This window comes from Panicum virgatum, chromosome 2N (genome assembly GCF_016808335.1).
Source record: "Panicum virgatum strain AP13 chromosome 2N, P.virgatum_v5, whole genome shotgun sequence".
NCBI classification, from domain to species: domain Eukaryota; kingdom Viridiplantae; phylum Streptophyta; class Magnoliopsida; order Poales; family Poaceae; genus Panicum; species Panicum virgatum.
Window position 1 is genome coordinate 28,298,829 of NC_053146.1, and position 26,844 is coordinate 28,325,672.

Genomic DNA, 26,844 nt, shown 5'->3' on the forward strand with positions numbered 1-26,844 from the left:
GATGTAATCTAGATTTTAGACCACTAGCACCTTGAATTCTAAGGATGGAACCATTCCATCCTACTTCACACTCCAACCAAACATTACCTGAAAAACTCCAACTACGTAACCTTCCTCTAGTTTGGGAGCTTGAAAGTTGGCATTCGATTGCCTTCCAAGGCATTTTTGCACGAGGCTATAGAGTACATGCGCTTCTCAAAAATAATAGAGAATATGGGCATAAAAAGCTGATTAAATAAACATGGAGCCATGGCATTACCAGATGGCTTATTTATTTGCAGAACCTGCCCTGGCTCCCCGAATCGGAGGAAGCAGTACAAAAATCACCAGAACAATTGGTATAAACAAGCATTAAACGAATTTACACTCGACTCTTTAACTAGAAGGCAAATGGAAGCTAGTTACATCGGCAATCTTGTTGTCGCAGAGCTCTACTCCTACTGTACCCGCCTGACATCCTGATTGACTGTTCCAAAAAAAAAATTTATCCCAACTTCACCCTGAGCATTCCCTAAACGCTCCTTGGCTCGATCTGTATAGCATCTGTGACCATCTCAATTGCCTTCAAAATCTTGGAGGAACCAGCAGTTATACATGGAAACAACAGAAGAAAGAATCAGTCATCAAAAGTTGGTTATCGACCAATGCACATCTGAACGGGATACACAATGCTTAAAGTAAATATTCACCCAGAAGCTTAGAACTATCAAATAAAACATAAATAGATGAGGGTAGCGCGACACCACTTGCAGGGCTGCTGTCGCATAAGCTCCTTGACATGACCAGGGCGTCAAAATTAGGTTATCTATCCACGACAATAGGGGTCTGACCTCAAGCAACTGGTTTACAAAATCAATAGGCTCATTGACTCATTTTTTCCCTTAAACACTCAATGACTCATTTTAACAACTTAGGCCTTTTTCTGTTCGCGGAATTTTTTTGGGTATTGGTAGTGTAGCACTTTCGTTGTTATTTGACAATTAATATCTAATTATGTATTAATTAGGCTTAAAAGATTCGTCTCGTCGTTTACAGTTAAACTGTGTAATTAGTTATTTTTTAACTGCATTTAATGCTCCATGTATATGTTTGAAGATTCGATGTGATGGGTACTGTAGGAAAAATTTTTGGAACTAAACATGGCCTTAGTTTCAACAAAAAATTGACATAGGTCCATGGAGAATTATGTTCACTATGCCAATGAATCAAGAGTAGCTCATGTTTTATTTCAAAAGAATAGCATGCAGAAGTTCGTTCTTTCACTATGGAAAAAAAGCACTGATTAGAAAACACTGCAAACTGAAATTGTGAGTTGCATCCAATATCCATTCAAATTTAGTTATTTCTTTCCCTTTTTTCAATAAATATTTTCAAACCATCACATATAACGCGAACTCTCAACAATTTTTCTTATCTGAATGTGAAATCATCCAACCGAACTAATGGCCATTGATGTCTTCTGTTGCATACTTGCACAATGGCCCGTGAATAGCACTTAGAATTAACTCTGTTGTGGTGGCATAAATCTGTAACCCCCACCCCCAAACCCAACACACACACAAAATTCCCCAAAATTTTCCTATCGTAATGCTACGGCAGGTAGCTCTCCTACAAATTCAAAAAAAAAAAGCAGTTCTTTCACCAATTTCTCAAATCCTACCATGGAGTTATGAAACATCTAATAGGGAAATTATAAACTGGGGTGACTTAACCATTATGAAAGCTCTCTCTTGAATTAAGGAGATAGATAACTCAATCTAATCTAAGTATTGGGGCAACAAACCAACCAAAAGCCTGGTGTGAGCAGTAACTACGTAGGCTCTGTTCATGCAAGATGACCCAAATGTATATAGCACCAGTGGCCATGGAGACCGTCTCCCATGGGCCTAACAGGCGCACACAAAAAGTCCACAGCAGTACAAAACAATGGTAATTAGTCCCTAGTAGATTGATTCGGTCCATGTTGAAATGAATCTACAACTAGGCCAAAAATCTTATTAGTTTAATTCAATATACCATCACTATTTCAATAGTAACATGTTAGCTGAAACATTGCTTCCTGAATCTTGATGCGTTTGATATCTTGGAATACTTCAAAGTGAAAACTAAAATTGACATATAACTAATACTTTGCACGTACCTAGCACAAACACTATCCACATCTTTTTGGCCTAGAAACAACCAACAGGTGTGACAATGTGTCACAACACTAAATAGAACTAACAGAACCATGGGATAAACTCCTCAGGATACCGAAACTTCACTGTAAATCTAGCCCTAACAGCAGGGGGGGGGGGGGGGGGGCGGTGTGGAAAAATTATGAAGAGGCAGCTGGGCCTGACACACGGGCTGGGCCTTCGGCAATGACATGGGCATTCCCCAAAATGTGTGAAGAATATTACATGTGGCAAAGAATAATCACCCCCATACCTGTACATGGCAAGCAGAAAAACAATGACCCAGTGCACTCTTTATCACTCCATGGAGGAACAGATCAGCCAAAGCCAAAACCTTCACTAGCTTCATGAATGGCAAGAAGCAGGCGCTCTTCTAATTGCTCCTTTGAGGTGTATTCCGGTAAGTCCAACTGGTTAAAGCTGCAAATTCATTGTACATTTAGAACAATTGCTAAAATAAATGCAAAAGTGAAAAGCAGTAAATGAACATATCAATATATTACCATGTATGAGCAGATGGAAGCCGATCTGGAGCTCCGTAAGCCTTATGAATCTGAAATCTCTGGGGACCAGAAATACCTTGTAGTGCTTTGAAACCTTCCAATGGTACCTGCAGAAATAAATTCCAAAAGGGGCTATTGAAGTTCTACTGCAATATATTGCTCAAGATTATGAAAAATTTTATGTGAAACTACAATTTCACAAGTGCCTTTTGACCTTTGATGTTCCAGTAACAAACTGCAGTAGTCTGGCCATGTCCTCCTTGCTGAATACTTTAACAACTTCCCAGAACCACTGGATGACAGGAGATGCAGCAGAATATCCAATGTATTCCGCATTAGCCTTCAGATCATCCACTGCAGGAGAAACAAAATAAAAATCAAAAGGAAACAAATAAATAAGCAATAAGATGATGAATTATCTGATAGATGGAATCCACTCACGGTCAATTTCAGGAAGACCACTGATCAGTAGTTCAAGTTCTTTATCATTAAATAGGGCTATTAGGTCCCTTGGAACTAACTCTGTGAAGCCCTCAAGGAAAGCATTAATTTGAGGACGAATTGCTGTGGTCAGTATATGTTCAGCTACAAGGTCAACATATTCTTGCTTTGTTTCCTCAGTGACCCTGATGTTTCTTCCACCGGGTTTTAGCTCATAATCAGTAACCTAAATTGAAAAATTATTAAAAACTTAACTACGATAATAGTTTAGTAAAAAACTAAGATAACAGCTGAGGTAAATAGAAAAGTTCTCGGCCAAGCCATGATGTGTTTTCCATACCTCAGTCTTCTCATAGAGAATATGTTTTTCCTCGTCAGGATCCATGCTGAATGTTAAATCAGGAAGGTCACTTACATCATTCTGTTCAGAAAAGGCATGATTTAGGAATTACACACAGCAACATAAATTTAGCAAACGAAATTGTGGATAATGAAACCAAACCTCCAGCATCCACTTCAAATTTTTGTAGTAATCAGGATCGATAGCCTCTATATCATGATATGTTACTTTAGCACCGAGGATGTGTTTGTAAAATGAACGGGTGAAGTGGACATCCAATAATTGGCCATCAAATAATGCTTTAGCAACCTGTGAAAATAACTAGGTCTCAGAAGAGGTTTTAACAAATGATGCAGTATTATACTATTGAGGACAGTGCCAAGAAAATACCACTCGACCAACAAACTTGAAATATGAAAGGTGCTCTGTTTGATAAACAGAGTTGGGATTAGGCTGGAAAGTCGCATTGTTTCCTACTGTGGTGAAGAGAAGAGCTCCTTTGTCAAAAATAACTCGTGAGAGCAATTGGTACCACTCCCTAGTAAGTCCTCCAGCATCTATACCCTCTTCTCCTTGAAACTGCACAGTCAAGCGACCTTTCAGGTCCTGGGTACGACGTAATCTCAACTGATTATATGAATCCTCCAAAACATAAGCTCTGCGAACACTAATGCGTAGAGGAGCTGAAAGATGCTGATCATGTTGCTGTCTGATGCGTGACCGGAAGTAAGCACGCTTGTTGTCAAAATCTATCAGCCTTGGTACTTTCAACATCATAGAAAGTGATTTCTCTAGTAAGCTTGGGTTTTGTCGAATGTAAACATTGAGTAGCCGTCGATGTTTTTCTGCAACCCTTATAAAAGTAACATTGCAGATTCCACCAGCCTTCAATGAAGGCGACGATGAACTTCCAACTAATTCTTTCACTTCATGAGCAGTAACATTGTAATCTGATTGTGTAAGTGGTTGAGTTGTATGAAGCTTCTCACAGAGAACAAAAAACGATTCTATGAACGGCAGCAAGCGTTGAGTGCCTGGAGGAAGTGGTGGAGAAATAGAGGACGAAGCACCAACTTCCAAAGCATCCCCCAATGGAACAGGGGAAGCAAATGTTGAATTGTGTACAAGTTTTGCCTCTGTGGCACTTATACAATCACTTAATTCTTGCCACAAAGGTTCCAGACCAACATTCAAATCCCACAAAATGGACTGCTCTTCCTGTGCCATATCTTGTTCATGTCCACTATCAATCACATCTGATGTCAATGTAGATAGGACTTGCAGTACCCGCAAGATAGCAGCTCCAGCCATAGAACAAGTACTGAGCCCAAGCATTTGAGTGTTCTTCAGTGTTACAAGCTCCTCTACTGCAGGAGAACTTAAACTCCGAGCAACACCAGCTAACTCGATGGAAAAGAATTTCCGATGCGATTTGGCAACACTAGCCAATTTTTTCACCACCTCCGCAGCAAGCGAGTACACTTTATCTGTAAGACTGAATATTTCAAAAAAAAAAGGTAAATATTTCTGAAGCCCTGAAAGGTTGACATTTTTCAAATATTGGAAGTATGAAATCAAGATGAACTCCCAAAATAACACGAATTAGTTTTACTTCGAAACAAAACCTTTTTCTTTGAGTATTTTTCAAGTAAGAGGTAAACTAACATTAAAATGATTGGTTGCGGTTTACTGCATAACGACCGACATTAACAGTGGCAAGACAACCAACTTCACGAGAGGAGGAAAAAAGAAACAATGTGTTCTTAAAGTATCATACTACCAAACAGGGATCCTTGAAGCTAAGAAACAAATATACAGAAGGAAAAATCTTCCTATGGTACGCATTGGTCAGCCTTAGGTCCACCTATCTACCTAGTTGGCCCGCCTTCTCTCTACTCTACCTAGTTGAGTGTTTGTAAGAAAGATATGGCATGCAAATCTTCTCCCCAACCCACTTCCCTCCCATACTCCATTCCTACTCCTTGAAACTGAACAATAAAGCAAAATATGTAAGGCATCTGTTACCATTCAACAGTAAATACATGTAGAATCTAATACTCAAGAGTAAACCATCATCTGTGCATGTCATGCAATAATAAGTAAAAAAAGTGCAAGGCAAAAACTAACCCCTCAAGTGCCAGAATATTGCATAGATTATATAAGTCAGCATCAGGAAGCTGAGTAAGAATGGCATGCACATTGACATCCTGCTGAGCACATGACGCTGGGACCTCAACATCTTTGTTTTGGTCATTACCCTGGATATGACCTTGTTCCAGAGTAGATGGTTCCACCTGTGTTTGAGACGGTGCCCCATCAGCCAATTTAACACCTGAACTGTTAGCAATCTGAGCAGAGCGAGGTCGATAATCAATTTGGGACGCAGCATTGTTGACCACAACTTCAAGCAAACACATCACCTGGAGACAAAATTAAAAGATACAATAAATGTTTTAAGAAGTGAACCAAGATCTATCATACACCAAAACCAGTGCTGAGAAATACCTGCTCAAGATACAGTCGACTGCGCAGAAATAAGGGTTTGTTTAGGAGCTTAAGAAACAATAGAATAGGTGTATAACTCTCTGAAGATGACTGCTTCATCTTCAACGATGGACTTTCTTGAGATACCTCTTCACTGTCCTGTAATGTCAAATGGTTTGAACTAACTGAAGGATTGAAATGGACCAAAAGATCCGCAACAGATGGATGATTAGAAGCAAGATATGTCAGGATTTCAAGAAGTCGCCGTGTCACAAGTGGAGGCAAACCTGAAAAGTGGTAGTGCAAGTATAAGGTTGCTTAAGTGATAAATAACTTTATTGGATAAGATATTGAATAAAAAATGAAGCAATATAAAACAAGTTTTACAGACAACCTGTTGGGGGCGTGTCTTAGGTTTCCTAAGGCTAGGGACCCCCTTGTGTACAAAAGAGGCTCGAAATAGAGGTCTGATGGCTTTTTCGTGAGGTCTAGAGACTTAGTTGCAGTGTTCAGGGATCTATTTTGTAAGTTCCAGGGACTCCTTTGCAAATCCTAGAGACCTTGTTGTAATATTCAGCCCCACCAATGGAACAAATATAAATGACCGCCTCCTCCCTATTAATAGAACCCTAGGGCTTGGAGGAGAGGACTTTTGGTCATTTGCTTGCTTGTGTTAGCAGCTCAATTTTCACTCTCATTGAGCTGAGAGGATGACACTCAAGTTGGGGAAGTTTTCTGGGTTTTTCTTCATTCACACTCACAATGTCATACCATCCAACGGGAGAGGTGGCCACACATATATATAGCCAGCCAAGGGGCTGCTAACTGCCTAGTCTAAGATGCTCCTGCTGTCATAGAAAAGTAGATGCTAACTGCTGCTGTCCTACTAACTGCAGCTGTCCTAGCAAACTGAAAAACAGTCCAAGATGCTGTCCTCTAGGGGCAGCACAAACCCACTGCGTGCTGCAGCAAAAAAGGAGATGCTGCAGCCCCACAAAGGCCAAGGGTACAAGACTTATTCCCTTCATTCTCCCCCTAAGCCTTGTGCGTCGTCTTGTGGGAAAGTTGGACCATCCCGGTCCTTGGAGCAAAGCTCAAGGAACTTGATCCTCCCAAGGGGCTTGGTGAGCAGATCCGCAAACTGATCCTTGGTGCTTGATGTAGCTCGCCTTGATGCTTCCTTCCTCCAAGCAGCCTCGGATGAAGTAATACCTCACCCGGATGTGCTTGCTCCGTTCGTGGAAAACGGGGTTCTTCGCCAAGGCCAGAGCGGACTTGCTGTCCACCCTGAGCTCCACTGCTCCAGTGTCTCTGCCGAGTAGATCACCAAGCAGTCGAGCGAGCCAGAGCGCCTGAGTCGACGCAGTGGAGGCCGCTATGTACTCGGCCTCGCAGCTAGACAAGGCCACCACCTGCTGCTTGACCAACTGCCAGCTAACGAGGCACTTGCCGAGGAAGAAGAGAATCCCGCTCGTGCTCTTGCTGGTATCGATGTCGCCGGCGTGGTCGCTGTCGCTGTACCCGACGAAGTGTGCCGCTCCAGGGCACCTCGGGTAGTGGAGACTGTGGTCGAGAGTCCCCGCAACATAGCGGATGATACTCTTCACGGCCTGCTGGTGCTCCGTCGTCGGTCGCTGCATGAACCGACTAACGTAGCCGACGGAGAACGCCAAGTCCGGCCGTGTGTGGGCGAGGTAGCGGAGGCTCCCCACAAGGCGCCGGCACTGAGTAGCGTCCACCTCCTCTGCCGTGCTGTCACGGCTCAGCTTCAGCCTCTCCTCCATCGGAGTGAGAGCTGGGTTGCAGTCGGTGAGCCCAGCGAGCTCGACGATGCGCTTGGCGTAGGCGGTCTGTCGAAGTGTGATCCCGGAGTCGTCTTGGTGCACCTCGATCCCTAGGTAGAAGGAGAGAGGCCCCAGGTCGCTCATCTGGAAGGTGGCCTTCATCTCCTCCTTGAACGCCACCACCTCCACATCCTTGGTGCCAGTGATGACCAAGTCGTCGACGTAGACACCCACCAGCAGGGCATTTCCGCCATTGCCCCGCCGGTAGATGGCCGCCTCATACGGGCTTTGCTCGAAGCCCATCCCCTTGAGCATGGAGTCCAGCTTGGCGTTCCACGCCCTCGGGGCCTGCCGCAAGCCATAGAGGGCCTTGCGCAGGCGTAGCACCTTGCCCTCCTTGCCGGGGATCGCAAACCCCGGCGGCTGGTGCACGTAGACCTCCTCCCTCAAGTCGCCATTGAGAAACGCCGACTTGACGTCCATGTGATGGACGCGCCAGCCCTCCTGGGCAGCCAGCGCAAGGAGAAGTCGCACAGACTCCATCCGGACTGTGCTCAGCACGAGCAGGTGTTGAAGTAGACGTGCCCGGAGGAGTGGCTATCGGTACTGGAGTGCGCGGCGTCGCCGGCTGTGGTGGTGCAGCCGAGGAACTCGGCGCAGCCGGAGTCGTAGCTGAAGGGCATGGTGCCGCCGATGTGGCGAGCGCCGGAGTCGGTGTAGGCTCGGGGACCGGGGTAGGCACGCTCGGCGAAGAAGAGCTGCCTACTCCCCCAGCTCCCTCGAAGTGGACGTACTCGACGGTGAAGTCGTCGTACGTCAGAGCCGAGCCGTCGTCCACCGCCTTGTCCCACGCCCATCCTCGCCCTTCGTCGAACACAACGTCGCGCGCCGTGCGCACACGCTGTCTCCAGATCGCGCCGTGCGCACACGCTGTGTCTCCAGATCGAGAATGCGGTAGGCCTTCGAACCCTCCGCGTAGCCGATGAACACTCCCGGAGTGCTCCTGTCGTCGAGCTTGCCGATGTGGCCAAGCTCCTTGGCGAACGCGAGGCAGCCGAAGACCCGCAGGTGGGAGACCGCCGGCTTACGCCCATGCCAAGCATCATACGGTGTCATGCCGTCGAGTGCCTTGGTGGGCAAGCGGTCGAGGATGTAGAAGGCCGTCACCACCGCCTCTCCCCAGAAAACAGCCGGCATCCCCCTCTGCTTAAGGAGGGCCCGGGCCATCCCCACAACCGTCTGGTTGCGCCGCTCGACGACGCCGTTTTGCTGCGGGCTGTACGGCGCGGAGTAGTGGCGCTGGATGCCCTCATCCGCGCAGTACGCCGTGAACTCGGCCGCCGTGAACTCGCCGCCGTTGTCGGTGCGCAGCACGCGCAACATGCGGCCGCTCTCCGCCTCCGCAGCAGCCTGAGCACGCCTGATGGCGTCCGCAGCCTCTCCCTTGCTGCCGAGGATTATCACCCACATGAAGTGGGAGAGGTCGTCGACGAGCAGCAGGAAGTAGCGCCGTCCTCCTGGTGTGACCGGTGTCACCGGGCCACACAAGTCCCCGTGTACGAACTCGAGCCGCTCCTTGGCTCGGAAGCTCGCCTGCTGGGGGAAGGAATGCCGCTTCTGCTTCGTCAGCACGCAGACGCAGACGTCGCAGAGCTGCTCCACGTGGTCGAGGCATGGGAGGCCTCGCACCATCTCCTTGGCGCCGAGCCGCTTCAGGGCCTCAAAGTGGAGGTGCCCAAAGCGCTCGTGCCACTGCCATGCCTCGTCGTCCCTGCGAGCTGCAAGACAAAGAGGCTGGGCCACCCCGACGTGGAGGATGTAGAGGCGGTTCTTCCCTCGAACCACCCTGGCGAGAAGCTGGCGACGGTGGTCCTAGATGCGGAGGACCCCGTTGTCGATCACTACGCGGGAGCCGCTCTCATCGAGCTGCCCAAGACTGATGATGGAGTTCCGCAGCGCCGGGATGTAGTAGACTCCGGTGAGCATCCGGTGCTCTCCGGACTTGGCGGTGAAGATCACGGAGCCCACGCCCTTGATCTCCGCGGCGGAGGAGTCCCCGAACCTGACGGAGCCACCTACGTCGACGTCCAGGTCGGAGAACTCCCGCCGCCCGGTCATGTGGTGCGTGGCGCCGGAGTCGAGGTACCAGCCATCGACCCTGTCGTCGTCGGAGCCGTTGCCGAGGACTCGGGCACGCGGCTCGTCGAGGTGGAGTAGAGCGGTGGCAGGCGGTGCCGCCGGATGCGGCTCCATGTCCCCGTGGAGTAGGAACAGAGCCGGCTCGTCATCCGGCTGGGCCTCCGCGACGTGAGCTTGGCCCCCACGCCTCCGCTGCGGGCAGTCCCTGGCCCAGTGGCCGGGCCTGCCACAGTTGTGGCAGGCGTCGTCTTGTGCTGCCTTGGGCCTATCGGCGGCGCCGCCCTGAGCATCTCCGCGGGCGTCACCCTCGGCGCGCCCTCGTGCCCCGGCTTGGGCACCTCCGCGCCCCATTCGCGGCTTGCCGCGCTTGCGGCCACCAGTCGAGGAAGAGGGCTCCCCCCTCCTGTCACCGCGCCGGGCCTCCCACTGCTCCTGAGTAAGGTGGAGCTTCCCACCGATGGAGATGCCTCCCGAGGGAGGCTGTGGCTCGTCGCTGTCGATGACCTTGAGGCGACCTATCGCCTCCTCGATCGTCATGGTGGAGAGGTCCAGCAGAGACTCGATCGAGCGAGCGGTCTGCCTGTACCTCTCGGGGACGCAGCGGAAGAGCTTCTCGACGGCTCTCTCCTCGTCGTAGGTGTCGTCGCCGAACTGCACCACCTTCTGCAGCAGAGTGTTGAGACGGAGGGCAAAGTCATCAACATCCTCACCTGGCTTGAAGGCCAGGTTCTCCCACTCCTTGCGAAGTGCCTGGAGAGTGGTCTAGCGGGCGCGGTTGCTGCCAATACGTGCCGCAGCGATGGAATCCCAGGCCTCCTTGGCAGTTCGCTTCTTGAAAAGCGTGAACTACATCTCGGGCGGGGCTGCTGCGATGAGAGCATCCAGCGCCCGTCGATCCTCATCGTAGTCGTCGCTGTACCGGACTGCCTCCCACATATGCCGCATCTGGAGCTTCACCTCCATGACCGCAGCCCACTCGACGTAGTTGGTCTTGGTGAGGGTGGGCCACCCACCGCCGGGACAGACGTCCCTGACCACCGCCTAGAGGCCGTGGTAGCCGGGGGTGCCGCCGCGTGCACCCCAGCAAGGAACGCCGCCACCGCCCTGTGCGCCGCCGCCAGGGGCGCCGCCTCCGCCCTGGGCCGCCGCCGGGCGCGCGGGCCCCTGGGCTGCCGCCGGGCGTGCCGCCCTCCAGGCCGCCGCCGCCGGGGAGGGCTGCTGCCCACCGCGCGGTCCGCTCCCACACTCTCTCCCTCTCCAACTCCTCAAGGTCCCCGTCGGCGGTGGTGTCGCCGGCGATGGAGCCGCTGAGGCTGCCGCGCAAGGTCTCAACCTCGACCTCCGCCGCACGCGCTGCAATATCCGCCGCCTCTGCTTCCACCTCCGCCCTGGCCGCCGCCAGCTCCGCTGCAGCCAGCCTGGCCGCCCTCGCCGCTGCAGCCAGCCTGGCCGCCCTCGCCGCTGCTGCAGCGGCTTGTGCCGTCGCTCGCCTGCGCTCCTCTGCCGCGGCGAGCTCGGCATCTCGCTGACGCCGTGCGCTCAAGGCGACCGAGCGCTAAGACAGTGCGTCGGACATGGCGCGCCTCCAAGGGGCTGCTGCGTGGAGAAGACGCAGCCTCAGACGAGCTACTGCTCGTCTGCTCAGGTGAGGAAGGTGGAAGAGGGGCTGCTGCAGGTGCAGCTGCGCTAACTGCTGCTGCTGCGCTAGCTGCTGCTGCTGCGCTAGCTGCTACTGGTGCTGCAGCAGCTGCTACTGCTGCTTGGGAGGGAGAAGAACAGGAGATATCCAGTCTACAGGAAAGTACGGCTCTGATATCAGATGTTAGCAGCTCAATTTTCACTCTCATTGAGCTGAGAGGATGACACTCAAATTGGGGAAGTTTTCTAGGTTTTTCTTCATTCACACTCACAATGCCATACCATCCAACAAGAGGGGTGGCCACACATATATACAGCCAGCCAAGGGGCTGCTAACTGCCTAGTCTAAGATGCTCCTGATGTCCTAGAAAAGTAGATGCTAACTGCTGCTATCCTACTGACTGCAGCTGTCCTAGCAAACTAAAAAACAGTCCAAGATGATGTCCTCTAGGGGCAGCACAAACCCATTACGTGCTGCAGCAAAAAAGGAGATGCTGCAGCCCCACAAAGTCCAAGGGTACAAGACTTATTCCCTTCAGCTTGCTCACTTGGCTTGGTCTCCCTTTCACTCTAAGGTTATTTCATTGAGCTTTGGCCCCTCTTTACCTTTTCTACTTGGTTTCAGCTTGTCGACCCCCAGCATAACCAAAGATTTTCTAAGAAATGACAAAAAAGATGAGAGGGAACGAGGGAGGGAGAGATCATATTACCATTTGCAGAGTAAGGTTGCGCATAAACAATGTTCCACTGACATCCATGCAATCTGTATGTAGCCATGCAAGATATGCTAAGCCCCTCAGATTCAGGTTTAATCATGTCGAGCAGATGGCCAACCAAGGTAACACGTGTGACACTGTGTGCACACAGATTGAACATAAGCCTTTGAAGAAGGCCTTTGCTGAGTGGCTGCAAAGATGTGGAATAGTCAACCAGTGTAGCTGAAATGTAATAAGCTAACAGAAAACTGAACAAAAACTTAACAAACAAATGTATTTAGTAACATTTTTATATTAGTCTTTATCGATGTATGTTATGTAGAAGTCATCCTTTTCTCATTCTTGTGTATAATCCATGTAATTATTTTATTGTTTTCCGGTAGTTTAGAAGGAATCAAAACATCATATTTCGAAGGTTGTTTGGTTACGTTGTGCTATGATACGCGGATACTTCGCAAAACTCACGTACCGGTATCGGATACCGTATCGGATACCCGTACTCCACGGATACTCCCGGATACGTATCCCGTAAGTATTGGACTATTTAGGTATTTTCAAATAATAAAAATAAATCGGATACTCATGGGATACATGTGGATACCTGTCCGATACCTTCAAACCCTAACAACACCACTCAATCGCTTCGTATAAAGGTCCTCCGTTCAGCTGTGCCACCCTCTCATCCCCACTCGCGCAGCCACAGGCCCGCAGCAGCCTCGCACGGCTCGCGCAGCCCGTGCAGCCGCTAGAGAAGGAGAGGATGAGCCGCAACCTCTGGAGAGGGAGAGGAGCCGCGGCCGCCAGAGTTGGCCGCTACACAGAGAGAGAGAGAGAGTGAGTGCCGAAGGTTGGTGAAGAAGACGACCGACATCCATTCGTGGAACAGACGAACAGGTAAGAGAAGGTTGGTTCTTTTTTCCTTTGCCCCTTCCCTTTTCTAATAACTATAGAACATATGAATATATGAGTTTATGACGCATTATAGTCCCTGGAACTTCTATTTTCTCACATTCTAGTTCCTGAAATTTTTATTTATTTTTATTTTTTATATATATTGGCGTATCCCCGTATCCTTGTTTTTGGAAAAATGGCGTATCGGAGTATCCCCGTATCGCGTACCGGTATCCGTATCCGTGTATCCGGGCAACATAGACGTTGTGACCACTCTTTCCTGGATGTCCACACATTACAGAAAGCATTGCGAGGCTTCCAATAATATGCTACTATCCATAGATGGCACATGAATATAGTTATCTGCCATATAAGTCTACTAAATTTACAGATTTCAATAATATTGATCTTCCAGAGACAGGAAAATGTCAGGTGCAAAACTCCTTTCCGTAACATTTAAATGGTGCAGTTTGTTTCAAATGTAAACTTGTGTGGATGGACAATTTGGCTTGGTTCATTAAAATTTAACAATCAATATATTAGTAACAGATCTTTCAGTAAGAAAGTTCATAAAAATGTTTTTGCCAGTACCTTCTTTCATTTCTCGGAAATGACCGAGGGCCTCTGTGGGTGTGTTTTACAATTTTACAGGGGTGTACAACAGGTCCCCACTTGCAAGTCTCTTATCATTTCATTTAAATTTCGGAAACTTGTGTATGGCAACCTTACAAGGAATGTTTCACTATGCAACTATATATTTATGCATGCAATATTACATCATATAAACTACTGATGAATGCACAGCGCCACTCTATTCAAGAATGGAGCACATATGTGGCGATAGCTACAAAGTTGGAAAGTTCAGTCGAAGAAAAAATAATAGAATTATAGAGAATTTGAGATATTCTGCACAATTAGGACATTACCTGAGCCAACTGCAGAAGACGAATAAGTGCACGTAGGGCATCTGAGTCCAGAAGTGGGGTCCCTTCCACATCTTTACCCTTTGAACTGACTTGTGAAGCAGAAATAACCCTTCTACCCATAGTAACACCAACAGCCCTGTCTATAACTGTCTGATTATCTGCTGGCAACCTCCTCCCTCCAAGTCTGTAGCTTCCACCAAATAGGCTTCCTCTAGCACGATATCGACTCAATTCTCTGTCCCGTAGCATTTGAGCTTCGGCAAGTAAAGCTGAAGGAAGGGCAGACAGAACTGCTTCTGATGAGGTCAAAAGCACCTGTGGTAAAAACATGTCACTAATAGTATTGAGCTGTGTGGTAAGAAGTATCCCTTCATACAAATAAGGAGGGAAAGTGGCTATAATTGAAGCATTACCTCTTCACGTAGATCAGGAGGGAAAGTTGCTATAATTGAAGCATTATCCATATCTACTGGCCGACCAACTGGTTGAGAGTGAGCAATCCTCTGTGCTCGCTGCTGGGCTAGAACCTCAGCTTGTATGTCTGGGGGGAGAGCAGCCAAAAACTCAGGATCTATTTCTTCTGCAGCTGGTGGAGTATAGGAAGCAGCTGGGGCAGAACGGTTCTGCTGAGAAGCAAGGACCTCTGCACGAAGATCCTCAGGCAATGCTTCAAGAAATGTGGGATCAATTTCATTAGCACTAGAGACCTCATTGTTAGCATTTAGTTGCTCTATCTGAGGCTCTTGATGAGCTTCTTCATGTCTCCTAGAAGACATATCATTGCCATAAGAACCAGGAGCTGAGTTCCCAACTTCATTTTCAGCAATATCAACACTGTTCATGTCAGCATCCGCATTCACTGCAGCAGAATCTACATGAGCATCACTCAGCTCAGGAGCAGTACTTGCAGAAGTGACAAGGGCATGGCAGCTTGACTCCAGATCAGATGGTGCTTCCCTAGGATCACTACTCAACTGAAGTTGTTGAGGTGCTTCAATCTCATTGTGCATAATATGATCATGACTTTGATTACCAGATAGGGAATCTCTTTCAGGACAACCACAAAGCTGTGTATCAGCAACAGACATTATTTCATCATTCTGAGGTACAGGATCATCAGCTGCTGTTTGCTGTACCGCTTCCTCAACACAATTATCGTGGACAAAACCCTGTTGATTTACCTGCACATTCGTAGGACAAAATCGATCATTTGCAGGAGCAGGTTCTTGGTTAACAGTATGAACTTGCTGAGGACTACCAACAGGTTGAGCAGGAGAATTGGTTGCTACAGGTTCAGTATTTTCTGTATCTGGTGATGGTAAGTATGCATTCACATCATTGCCATTCTGTTCAGGCTGCACCTGAGCATTATTTGAATTACAAGCCACAGATAACTGTGACACAAATTGATCCTCCACTGCCTGAGCAATAGCAGCTGCATGATTACCTGCCTGTGGTTGGCCATCATCAGTCCATGGATTATCTCCAGGGCCCCGCCTAATTCGGAGGGAATCCATACCAAGTGAAAAATCCATCAATGGTGGTGGAGCAGTACTTACAACATGCTCACCGAACACTGGGGGAGCAGTTTCTGGTGGAAATCCAGCATCTAACATGTACAAGGGGATGTCTGAATTACCAAAAGATAGTGTGTGAAAATCTCTTGATGAGGTTCCTCCAGAGGGCCATACCGAACCAGTTCCCTCCCTAGACTGAGTTGGCCTGACAAGCAGTGGATGAAGAAAAGCATTTCCATCAGACCTTGGTCGATCAAGAAGTGACCTACTTCCACTTTGGCGGCGGCGCTCAAGACCGAATGAACGATGCATATTAAATGAATCATCCGTCCCCACACCATGAAATGACTCAGAAGATATATCAATAAAACCACTTGAGTCTGCACGACCCCTGGAAAATCTGAGATGATGATCCATTCCAGTCAAGCTCTCCCTCCATCTCACTTCTATAACACGGTTCTCAAGAAAGTCATCATCATCCTCTTCATCCATCAGGTCATCATTGTATTCGTCACCAATAGCATTGTTCTCCTGGTCCTCGATATCTGTGTCAGCTATGGACATCAAACCAGTTCCCTCATCTGCTATTTCCTCATCATCCTCATCCTCATCCTCACCTTCTTCCCCAATATCCTCATCTTCTTCAGCCATTTCGTCATCAACTTGGTGTTGCACTGGGAAAGCCAAACCAACATCAGTACTAGGAGCCATAACGTTACCTTCAATTGCTTCCTCCTGCATGAACTCCACACCATTCATTGGAGGATTACCACTAGAATTATTGTCCACTGGATCGACTCCCATTTCATGCTCAGCAGGTTGGCCATGGTTCTCGTTATTGTCCCCATCACCATGAGACAGTTCTTGCGCTTGTTGACTTGTAGATTGGATGATGTTGTCAGTATGATGATGTCTGATATCTGTGCTTTGCTCAAGAATTACAGTGCCATCAGCTTCATGTGTTTGTTCATGTGACCCTAGCAATCTGTTCTTGGTATATCGATCTGACTTGAGAACTTGATCACTAGCATAAGCAGTCCTGGTGAGGCTATCCAAAGCCTTCAATATCAAGTTGACAACCTTTGCAGCATCTGGATGGTCCAGATCAATTACTTTCAGAAAACCAGAAAGAGATTGTACCATTCCACCATCTACCATAGGTTTTGCAATATCAGGCGAGCAACCAAGAACAGGTAAGTTGCTCTGACTATTCCGCGACAATATTGAATTTACCAGCTCAGAGAAAGCCAAAACTTTTCTGTCAGGTATCAAAGATCCTCTGGAGGTACTGCTTGCTGAATCAATAAAATAGTTAAATGCCTTCACAATTTCAGAAATAACCCTTCTACGACCTTCAGCAGACCTGCAGCACAAAGCTACCAAGAAACAGGAAGCTCTCTCAGACAACTTTCCTGTCCAATCAGCAGTTTTGACTGAAGAGAGTGGAAGCAGCAGATAGAATATATGATGCAGTAAACCACTGTGTCCTGCACCTTGATCACAACTTCGTGACTGTGATATCTCTGTATCCCGTCTCAGAATTATCCCTACTGCATGCACATACATTAGAAGTATCTCACTCATCAACTTAAGGATAAATGACAATTTTGACAGCAAGGCAGATCTCTCAGAGAGGGCACCACCATCAAACTCTTGGCCATCATCAACTTTAGATTTTCCCTTAGTGTTTGGTTCATCAACATCCATTGGACTCAACAGGGAGTAACCATCAAACCCCTGCTCTTTGCTTGCAGATGGATAGCTCATAATGATCTCAAGAAGCTGATCGATCACTTGAGAGAGACTAGCAGGAACCTTTTTTTGGCTCCGTGAACATCTGTTTGGTGTATCAATTGACTTAATATCAGCTGCCATCCGAACAGGTTCATTACATGGCGCACCACTTTCTGTCGAAGGAACTTTCTGTTTCTCCGTGTCTTTTTCCTTATCCTTCAACAGGACTACATTCATTCTCCCTCCAGAAGAATCTAATTGGCAGACTGAAGTTACAGCCCTCATGAAGATCACAGGATCCCTACATATCAGCGGTGCCATATTTGTCAGGAATGAGCGTGGAGTACGACTGCCACGGTTAACTAATGATTGGCGTATCTCCAATTCCATGGCACTCTGCAAGGTCTGAGGATCCTCAATGAGGTGGCGCACAATGGCAGACGCTATGGTTTCAAATCCAGGAAAGATGCAAGCGCTTGGGAGATTTAACAGAGATGATAGGCCACCATTTTCAAAGAACTGAGTGGCAAGAGAATGTGTCTTTGTCAAGCGGGCACTGAGCTGAAGAACGGCTTGCATAACCGTTGCTGGCACACGTTTCTTGATGAACTCACAGCAGAAAACCAGTGCCTTTTGGCTCTCCTCATCAGTCAAATAGCCTGTAGGTTTTCCCAAAATATTTTCGAACACATTAGTAGCACTTGCATAGTCTGCTGAATCCATGGTTTCAGTTTTCTTTCCGTCAGGTGGCACTGGATTTGCCTTGCTGTCAGCACTGGATGCATCAGAAATTGACTTGGATGCACCATCTATTGTTTCTGTATTAAGCTTTGGATTAAATTGTAGCATGCTATCCAATACAAGCAACAGTGCACTGATAGAATTCCAACTATGATCTGTCTGGTTTGTCCTTGATTTAAGATTTTCTAACATGTTAATAACATAAGTGACGACACCATTTTCAGCACCAATTTCACGTATGCCACTGTCTCCACTCAGAAGCAAAGCTAACAAGTGGCCAACAGAATACAAAGCACCTGTATCAACGATGGCATCAGATGAAAAACGTCTTAGTTGCTCAAAAAGATAGAGTACTACCCGTTGTCGGTATTCTCCCTTATTCCGGTTGCATAGTGTCACTAGAAGGTCAGTCAATGGGAAAGTCATGGCAGAATTACTAGAGCAGAAAAGCTTTGTCGATACAGTGAGAATGTCATCCAAAGGGAGCACAAATACACCTTTTTCTTCAGCAGTAGCTATACCATTCTTATTGCTCCCATCCTCCTTGGGTGTTTCAATGGAGGTTCCAAGTGACAAAGCTAGAACCTGTGCAAGCTGCACATCTTCTTGAACAAATTCTTCTGGATGGCTAAACAACCAATCAGTTGCCATCTCCACACTGTTGGTTCTGACGCTTCTCAGAGCTTCTTCTGCCCTAGCTCTTGAAAATCCCATTTCAACAATTGTAGCAATAGCTGCCTCATCAAGAGGGGGGCTAGTAACACGCTGGTTGGCAACTCCGACACTATTGCGGCCTTGCTTCAGATCTCCAACAGCAGAGCATATATTGTTCATAATTGACACCAGTGAGGTAACAAGAGCCAGGCTGCATTCAGGAAGCATTGTGTGATTCCAAACAGGAAGAACTGCATCCAGAACTTGAGATTGCAGCATACGAACAAATGATTCTGGCTCTGAAGGCACAGGGAATAGATTAATTGACAGTTCAGTGACAATAGGCTGGACAAGAAGCTGATTATGAGAAGAGGATGGAGACAATAAAAATGTAGAGTTCACATAACATTCCAGCAATTTACAGTAGCTCTGTAATGTATCCAGAAGCCACGAATTGTGAGATGCCTTCTCACTAATAGAGGAACCTTGATCTGTGCCAGCAGCAGGGACTGAGAAAGGAAGCGTCCATAGTAACTGACTGGTGGCCTCAAAGGTAGTTAGAACTTCCTTGAATGTCCCATTCACATAAAAACTATTAACAAGTGCAGAATTGCATGAGCGACGTCTGCTGTCAAATGTAAGCACAGCCATGTCTTCCACAACCTTCCCAAGGTACCGGCATTTAACAGATAACGACATCTCAAAGCCAGCAGCAGAATGTCCAGAGTAACCAAGAGCACTAAGGAAAAGTTGTGCTAGTGCAGTCACAAGACTTCTTGAAGCTGGGCTAAGATTAGAGTCAGCCCGACGACGAGCTGGTAATCCTTTGACAAGGGTAGAGAGGAAGGAACGCATGGTGTAGCCAAGTTTTGTCAGAAGTTCAGAAATAATAACTTCAGGGCTTTTCTTTGAAGCATCATGACTCCCAGAGATCTCTGCTGGAGAATAAGGACCGTCGATATCAGTATGTGATGCATCCAATACTCCACTTAGGCGCCCACGTATCCTTGATAGCGAGTGCCGACCATGGCGGTGCATGTTTGCAGCAGATCGGACTGCTGATACAAAATCTTGCTCCATACTCCAGGGTGATGAAGAAGCCCTCGTGGAAACAGAATTCATATATCTTGCAACTGGTACTGCACTTGAGTCATCATCACTATCCCTTTCAGATGCATTAGAAATTGACGCATCTCCAGGTACACCATCTTCATCTGACTCCTGCTTATCCACCTTGGCATCACTGAGTAAAGACATATGCCATGTCACTTCAATATAAACCTTCCCCAATTCCTTCAATACCTCAGCATCTGCAAAAGCCAGTTCTGAGACCATAATAGTTGTTCCCTTCAGAAGAAAATTGGCAACAGACAAAAGCCCTTCAAGAGTACAAAGTGATTTCAGGAGAGCTGATTGCTTCACAGGTTCACTATCGGTAAGCTTAGTTCCAGAAATCGAACCCAACAGGTCATTTGTCAATTTAAGGTGGTCTCGAAGAAATAAGCACACTGCTCTTGCCAGAGAAACAGAATGCTGAGGTGAGAAGTTTTTAAATGCGACAGATATACTCTGACCAGTTGAAACAGATACAGGTATTACTGGCAACTTCAACAGTTGGAGAACAGCCTCGATTCCTTTTTTCTCAACGAATAGCCTGCAAGTATCAGTATTTTGCAGAACAGTTTCAAGGAGACAAGCAACATTGCATATGCACTCAGGAAGAAATAACTCAATGGAAGAAGATGTCATAGCATCTAGAGGAGCCTCAATCATTTTTCCTGAGCATCCCATTTCAGAAGGTACACTCTCACTCTGTGTTGTACCTCCCACCACATCAGTATCCATCAGAACAGTTGCAGAGGAATTATCACATCCTGTACAGGAATTAGAGTCTCCACCACAGCCAATTTTTGAAACAGTGTTCAAGATTTCAATAAACATGTCAACTCCAGAGGAACGTAATGATGATGCATGGCGCAATAATTCATCGAGTCCACTTGATAAGGCCCCTGTTGTGTCCCCACTAAGCGCTTTCAAAAATGATCTGGAGGTAAAGATTTTCACAAAGCATCTTAAAGCATTGCGGTCCTTTACTAATTGAAGACCACTAATGTTCAAACATAATGCATCCAAACACTGTGGTATACACGAGACTGCATCAGAGTTGTAAAGTGCACCATCCATTATGGCATCAAGAAATGCTTGTGGCAAACCAGCTGCATCAAGAACAGTATAGCATGTTGGGTCTCTATGTATGAGATCACTCATAACATTTGCAGCAAGTGAGAAAACACCACCACCAAAGTCCTTGCCTCTCCTAAAAATTGTACATAAACATGGCGGCAGCACATTCTCTTCAGAACCATCCACACGAGCAGAGCTACCAGGCACATATGTTGCCAGAGATATTGTACGTAGTAAAACTTTCATTAAGCTCTTCCTATTATATAAAACCAAGGCTTCAGAACATGGAGACTGCATATCTGGAACTGGTGGACAAATTTCAACCTCTTTTCCTTTATTGATTGGCTGAGACTCTTCAACTTTTTTCGAACCAATCTCAACCTGTGATACTTCTATCTTAAGACGTGCAATAGTGTCGTCTAGTCCACCTAGATCTCTGAACAATGCTGAAGAGGGATTGTGATAATCCAGGAAGCTTTCGATGACATACACTGCCGTACTAACTAGGTGTAAATGTTGTGTGTTTGTGTCCTTGAGAAGAGGCAAAATGGTGGGTATAAATCCTGCTTCTTGAAGAGCTAGAGAACCAGGGGTTGATGATACCAGCATAGAAACAAGAGAGAGAAGAGCTTCAGCAAATATTATGGACCATTTCATAGAACCACTGATGATAGAATCAACTGCCTTCTGCATGAGACTAGGAAGAATACCACGATGTCCACCAGAAGTTACCGAGGACAATACAGTAGGCTGGTGAGATCGATCTTGGCATAGTGCAACCAGTGAAAGGATTCCCAATATCCTAATTTTTTCTGGTATATCATCCTCATAGCTAAGCAATGATAATAGTTCATCAATGAATTCCGGTTCATAGTTCAAAAATGATGATAAACCTTCAGTATCATGGCCTGCTTGCACAAGAACAATAAAGGCATACAAACGGATACAGATATATTGGCGTCGACATGCCAAAGAGTCAAATGCCCTTGCAAATCTTAATCTTGTAAGAAGAGGGAACCTTAAAGCATGAGGCACGCTGTAATCCTTGACCAACTTGTCCAATATTTCAAGATCTGTTCCCTTGCAGGTATTGACATTCGATAAATGAATTACTTCCAACCTGTTCTCGTTATCTAGAGACTGGGATTTATCTGATTTATCAGCACCACGATAAAACTCAAAATGGAGAGTGGAGCCAACCTCAGTGGAAACTGGATCGGATACAGTGGGCAGAGAACACACTATTAATCCAAGGCCACCTTCTCTTCCACCCCAACCTTGAGAGAAGGCAAATAACTTTGAAGTCAAAAATGTACTGCGTATTGAGCTTTTCCCAACTGACTTGTTTACAAAAGCCATTAATGTCTGCAAGCTTGCTTCAACAATATCTGCATCTGTCGATGCAAGAAGAGCAGACAGGTGCTGCTGTAAACAAGGACAAGAAAAAATACGTAGATTAGAAGTAATTAATACAGATGAAGGAAACTAGGAAGTTATGCTCTTGGAGTAGAAAAGAACACAAAGGCAAAAAAAAAGGCCTGCAGATAAATAGGGCATGTGAAAAAGCACTAACCTCAAAGAAACTATAGAAGTGTCTATTTGTGCAATTTTCCAAGATTATTCTTGATACTCGAAGAATTTGAAGGATTGCTTCCCTAGGAAATGGGGGGTCCACATCAAGAAAATTATCTTCGAGCTGCAAATCTTTCCTTGATTTAATGTAACTCTCAAAGAAAGAATCAAAGTGATTAAAAAGGTCCACCCAGTGATGAAAATCCCCCTGCAAAATTTTGATAGCAATAAATTATCATAACCACAGAATATGTTATAGAGAGAATAAAAAAGGGCTACATTACGCAAACCTTGTCAAATTCCCATGCAAAATCCTTCAGCGACAGCTCTACATTGTCAAGAGGAACTGCTGTAACACTTTCGATGAAAGATTTTATATTTGGAGGCTGCAAATGAAAAAAAAGGTGCATTAGTTAAAGGTATAAAATTTGAAAAGGGCCACAAATTCAGGCTAGTTTAATAGAAAAAATAGAACACTAAACAAAATGCAACTAATTTATACACACCAGTGTTTCATTAAATACCACATCCATGTCCCGCTTAACTTTCATTAAGGTTTGAAAACAAAATTCATTCTCCCATCAGATTTAGTAACCCAAATCTTGATGTGTCATTGGAAAGAAGATGAGACTTCAATTTAAAATTTCGTATATCAAATTGCAAGCTGTAAGAATTGTAGAAATTGCAATCAGAGCCAAGTCAAAGATAGCAAAGTCTAGGACTCCACATTACGACCAGTCGGGATTCTCCTAATCAAGTATGGATTGAACATTGGACTAATACATCGTATATTTATGTCATAAAAATAAAAAAGAATCTTCGCCTCTCAACATAGCTCAAAGTCATGGACCATAACAAATAGCAATTACAAAAGGATTTATGTTTACTAAACTGCATGCTTTTGTAAGCATGGTTTAAAAGGCGGTAAGGCGAGGAAAGCGACCCCCTTCCAGACGCCTAGGCGAGTAAGGCGGACGCCTAGGCGACGCCATACAAATATGTTAATATATAATGCAACTAAAATTCAGAAGCAAATTAGACCTTAATATTGCCAATTTTTAGCATATATACAGAGTTTTAGACCATAATAAGGATGATAAGTAGTGCTATTATAGTACAAGACTACTAGAGCACAATATGAAGTAGCAAATAGCACATCTAAGATGCCTCAGTAGCCAAAAACTAGTCTCTAATGGCATCATTAATTAGTAGTGCTGCTAGCAAAAGAAGTGGACAACCCCATGTGACGTGCTCTGTTTTATATGCAAAGCCCCCATGTGACGTCCTCTGTTTTTGCAAAGCTACCACATGCACAGCCAATCGAAGCTATAAAGTAGCAGAGGGAGGGGACACGGAGGGGAGATGAGAGGACGACATGCATAACTTGCTTCCAAGTGCCCAGCGAGAAGTCAGGTTGGAGCTGGGGGTCGGCCGAAGCCAAATTGGAGCTGCGGCCAGCGGGGAGGCAGGTAGCGATGGGTCCAAGTGCTTGGCGCAGAGCAGACGGGTCGATTTGATGGCCGCCAGGCTTCAATCGAGCTGCAGACTGCGTGCTTCAGTTGCTGCTGGAGAGGGCGACGCGCGGGGAAGTGCGAGGCAGTCAGCGGTGCTGCGCTCTGCGCGAAATTGATGTGCCGTCGGCGGGAATCGCCGCCCTAGGAAGAGGCGGAGCGGCGCTGCGAGGGGCCCCGTCTAATTCCTCTCCCTCTCTCTCATCTCACTCCCGCTCTCTAGTCAGGCGGAAGGAGGGAAGCACCGGCACGGGCACGATTTCTTCCCGCCCGCCCTTTCTTCCCGCGCGCACGGGATTTTCACGAGTAAAGCGTCCGCCCTGGGCGCCTAGGCGATGCGTGGACGCCTACTCGACAATGGCGGACGCCTTACGAGCGCCGATCTAGGCGACCCCGACGCCCAGAATTTTTTCTCACTTGGATGCCTAGGCGACGCCTTTAAAACCATGCTTGTAAGTCTGTAATGTGGTATGTTCAAAGATCTAAGCAATGTAGAGCAAAACATGAAATTGCTTTGGACCTTTCCAAAGATATCAAGCATAAAATTCATCTCGTCGCACATGTACAAGACATCAGTTTGCGCTAAGTGACTACAAACTCAAGTTCACCTGACCATAATAATGGAAGTGTTCTCTTTGTTGGGGGTGTTCGTCAAAAAGTAAAACTAGAACAAATCCAGGTTTAAATACTGTACATACACAAGTTTGGCCAACTGCAGATCTATGACAAGCATTACAAGTAAAGAGCCCCACACTAAGATTGCGTCAAACCGTTTGATATCAGAAAAATACAGCCTTCCTAATGAGTACCGAACTACAAAGCATCTATATTGAGGTCTAAAGCTTCTTATTCTAGCTGCAAAATATTGCTGCAAGGATTGCATACACGGACCACTACAAAAACCACGATGTCAACCCAGTGATTACCCCAATAACCAAAAGTACCCTGGGCAAGCGGCATCCTAAACCCCCCAAAACCTTCTCCCTCCGGAATAGGAATCCCCACCACGAGCGGTAATCCACACCGGCAGAAACCCCGGGGCAATACCCTAATACGTTCGCAATCGCAGGCCACCGCGATCAGGGCGATCGGCACATAGATCGCGGCGATCGAGTGGGGAATAGGGTAAAAGAGTGGGCCGAGGCGGCGTACCACTTCCACCGCGCGTCGCCGCTTGAGCTTCATCCCGCAATTCGCATCGCCGGGGGGGCAAGGCCCTCCGCCGCCTCGTCCGCCTCCCCAGCCGCAGGGGGGTGGGCAACCCGCCGCGCTTTCCGCCTCCGCCTGGGGGCGCTACGCTGTCGCCTCCGGCAGTCGCCGCCGAGGCGCAGGGTGGTTAGGGTTTTGGGGGGGCGCTGGAGCGATCGCCAGGGGAGAGAAGGGGAGGAATCGTATTGGGGCCGGTGGGGATGGGAATGCGCGTGTCGTCGCGCAGAAGCGGGAGAGAGGGTTGAGGAGGGGGAGGCGAGGTGAAGGAGACGAGATGAGCGCTGCTACGCGTACGGCGACGGTGCCTACGTGACGGTGATGATGATGCTAAAGGAGTCCCACAAACTGTGTCAAAAAAAAACTCCCACGGTGCACGGTGAATATCATAGGAAAGATCATAGGATTGCGCTTGGAAAAACTTGACGGCAACCATCATTTTTTCTCTATCTCTAAATTCATAATGCACGGATTATATTCTATAATTATTAGTTGATGTCCAAATTTTTTTCTCTGTCTCTAAATTCATAATGCACGGATTATATTCTATAATTATTAGTTGATGTCCAAATTTTCGCTTGATGGAAGATTTCATTTTACGCTAGTTTTGTTTTATATCGAGGACAAAGATGTGGCTTGTGTAATTATCCTGATGGAAAACTGTGTAAGCTATCAGCTGACATCATTATGTTACTTGAGTCAAGGATAAAATCTGCGCAAGTGCTCAATGTTCCAGGAATTGGGTACCTCGTTGCCATCTGCATCAGTAATTCTGTATGATCCGGGTCTTGTAACCTAGTTATAATGAAAGGACCCTCCAATTTGGAATTTAACTTGTGCAATCCTGTTTCATCTTGAATCCTTCGTAATACTAGATCTCCAACGTTGAAAGATCTTTGCTGGACATTGTGATCATGATAGCGTCTGACTCCTTGAAGATATCTAGCTGATTGGTTAAAAGCATTGATTCTGGCCTCTTCAACTGAGTCTAACTCAAGTTGTCGAGGTTCATCTGCTTCTCCTTCTTGATAGGTTTCTACTCTTGGAGATTTCCACATGATATCTGTGGGTAGTATAGCTTCTGACCCGTAAGTGAGGAAGAAAGGAGATTGTCCAGTTGCTTTGCTAGGCTGCGTTCGGAGCCCCCATACCACATGGGGTAATTCTTGAATCCACTTGCCACCTTTCTTAGTGTTGGCGTCGTAGAGTCTTTTCTTCAAGCCGTCGAGTACTAAACCATTGATTCGCTCTACTTGACCGTTTGCCCAAGGATGAGCTACTGAAGCATATTTGACCTCGATGCAGGAGTTGTCACAGAAGTCCCAGAAAGATTGAGACGTGAAGTTAGAGCCAAGATCCGTAATGATGGTGTGAGAAAATCCAAACCGGTGAATGATGTCAGAGATGAATTCCACTGCTCTATCGGATGAGATCTTGACAATGGGCTTGTACTCGATCCACTTGGTAAACTTGTCGACTGATACCAGCACATGATTGAATCCTCCTGGAGCTACGGTTAATGGTCCGATCATGTTCAAACTCCAACAGGCGAACGGCCATGATGGATGGATTGTTATCCGGTTGTGTGCTGGGACGTGAGTCTTTTTGCCGAAGAATTGGCAGCCAGGACATCGTCTGACGAGGTCTTTTGCGTCTGAAACAGCTGTTGGCCAAAAAAATCCTGAC

At 46.7% G+C, this 26,844-nt stretch overlaps 1 protein-coding gene across 2 annotated transcripts; it reads right to left on the reverse strand.

Moving 5' to 3' along the window:
• Window positions 1-214: 214 nt before the first annotated feature.
• LOC120660177 (E3 ubiquitin-protein ligase UPL1-like) lies at window positions 215-25,448 on the reverse strand. Of its 2 annotated transcripts, none has more exons than XM_039938574.1 (16): window positions 25,105-25,448; window positions 22,732-22,827; window positions 22,443-22,649; window positions 14,453-22,294; window positions 14,040-14,354; window positions 12,217-12,412; window positions 5,967-6,232; window positions 5,589-5,881; window positions 3,852-4,956; window positions 3,624-3,770; window positions 3,462-3,542; window positions 3,122-3,347; window positions 2,895-3,034; window positions 2,681-2,787; window positions 2,431-2,597; window positions 215-571 (listed from the first exon to the last, which is right to left on the reverse strand). In XM_039938574.1, the coding sequence occupies exons 1-15, from the start codon at window positions 25,135-25,137 to the stop codon at window positions 2,495-2,497; spliced, it is 11,157 nt and encodes a 3,718-aa protein (XP_039794508.1). In that variant the 5' UTR covers window positions 25,138-25,448; the 3' UTR covers window positions 215-571; window positions 2,431-2,494. The 2 variants fall into 2 exon arrangements, with proteins under 2 accessions (XP_039794508.1, XP_039794509.1); XM_039938575.1 differs by having other exon boundaries at window positions 14,453-22,291; window positions 25,105-25,436.
• Between the last annotated feature and the right edge of the window lie 1,396 nt (window positions 25,449-26,844).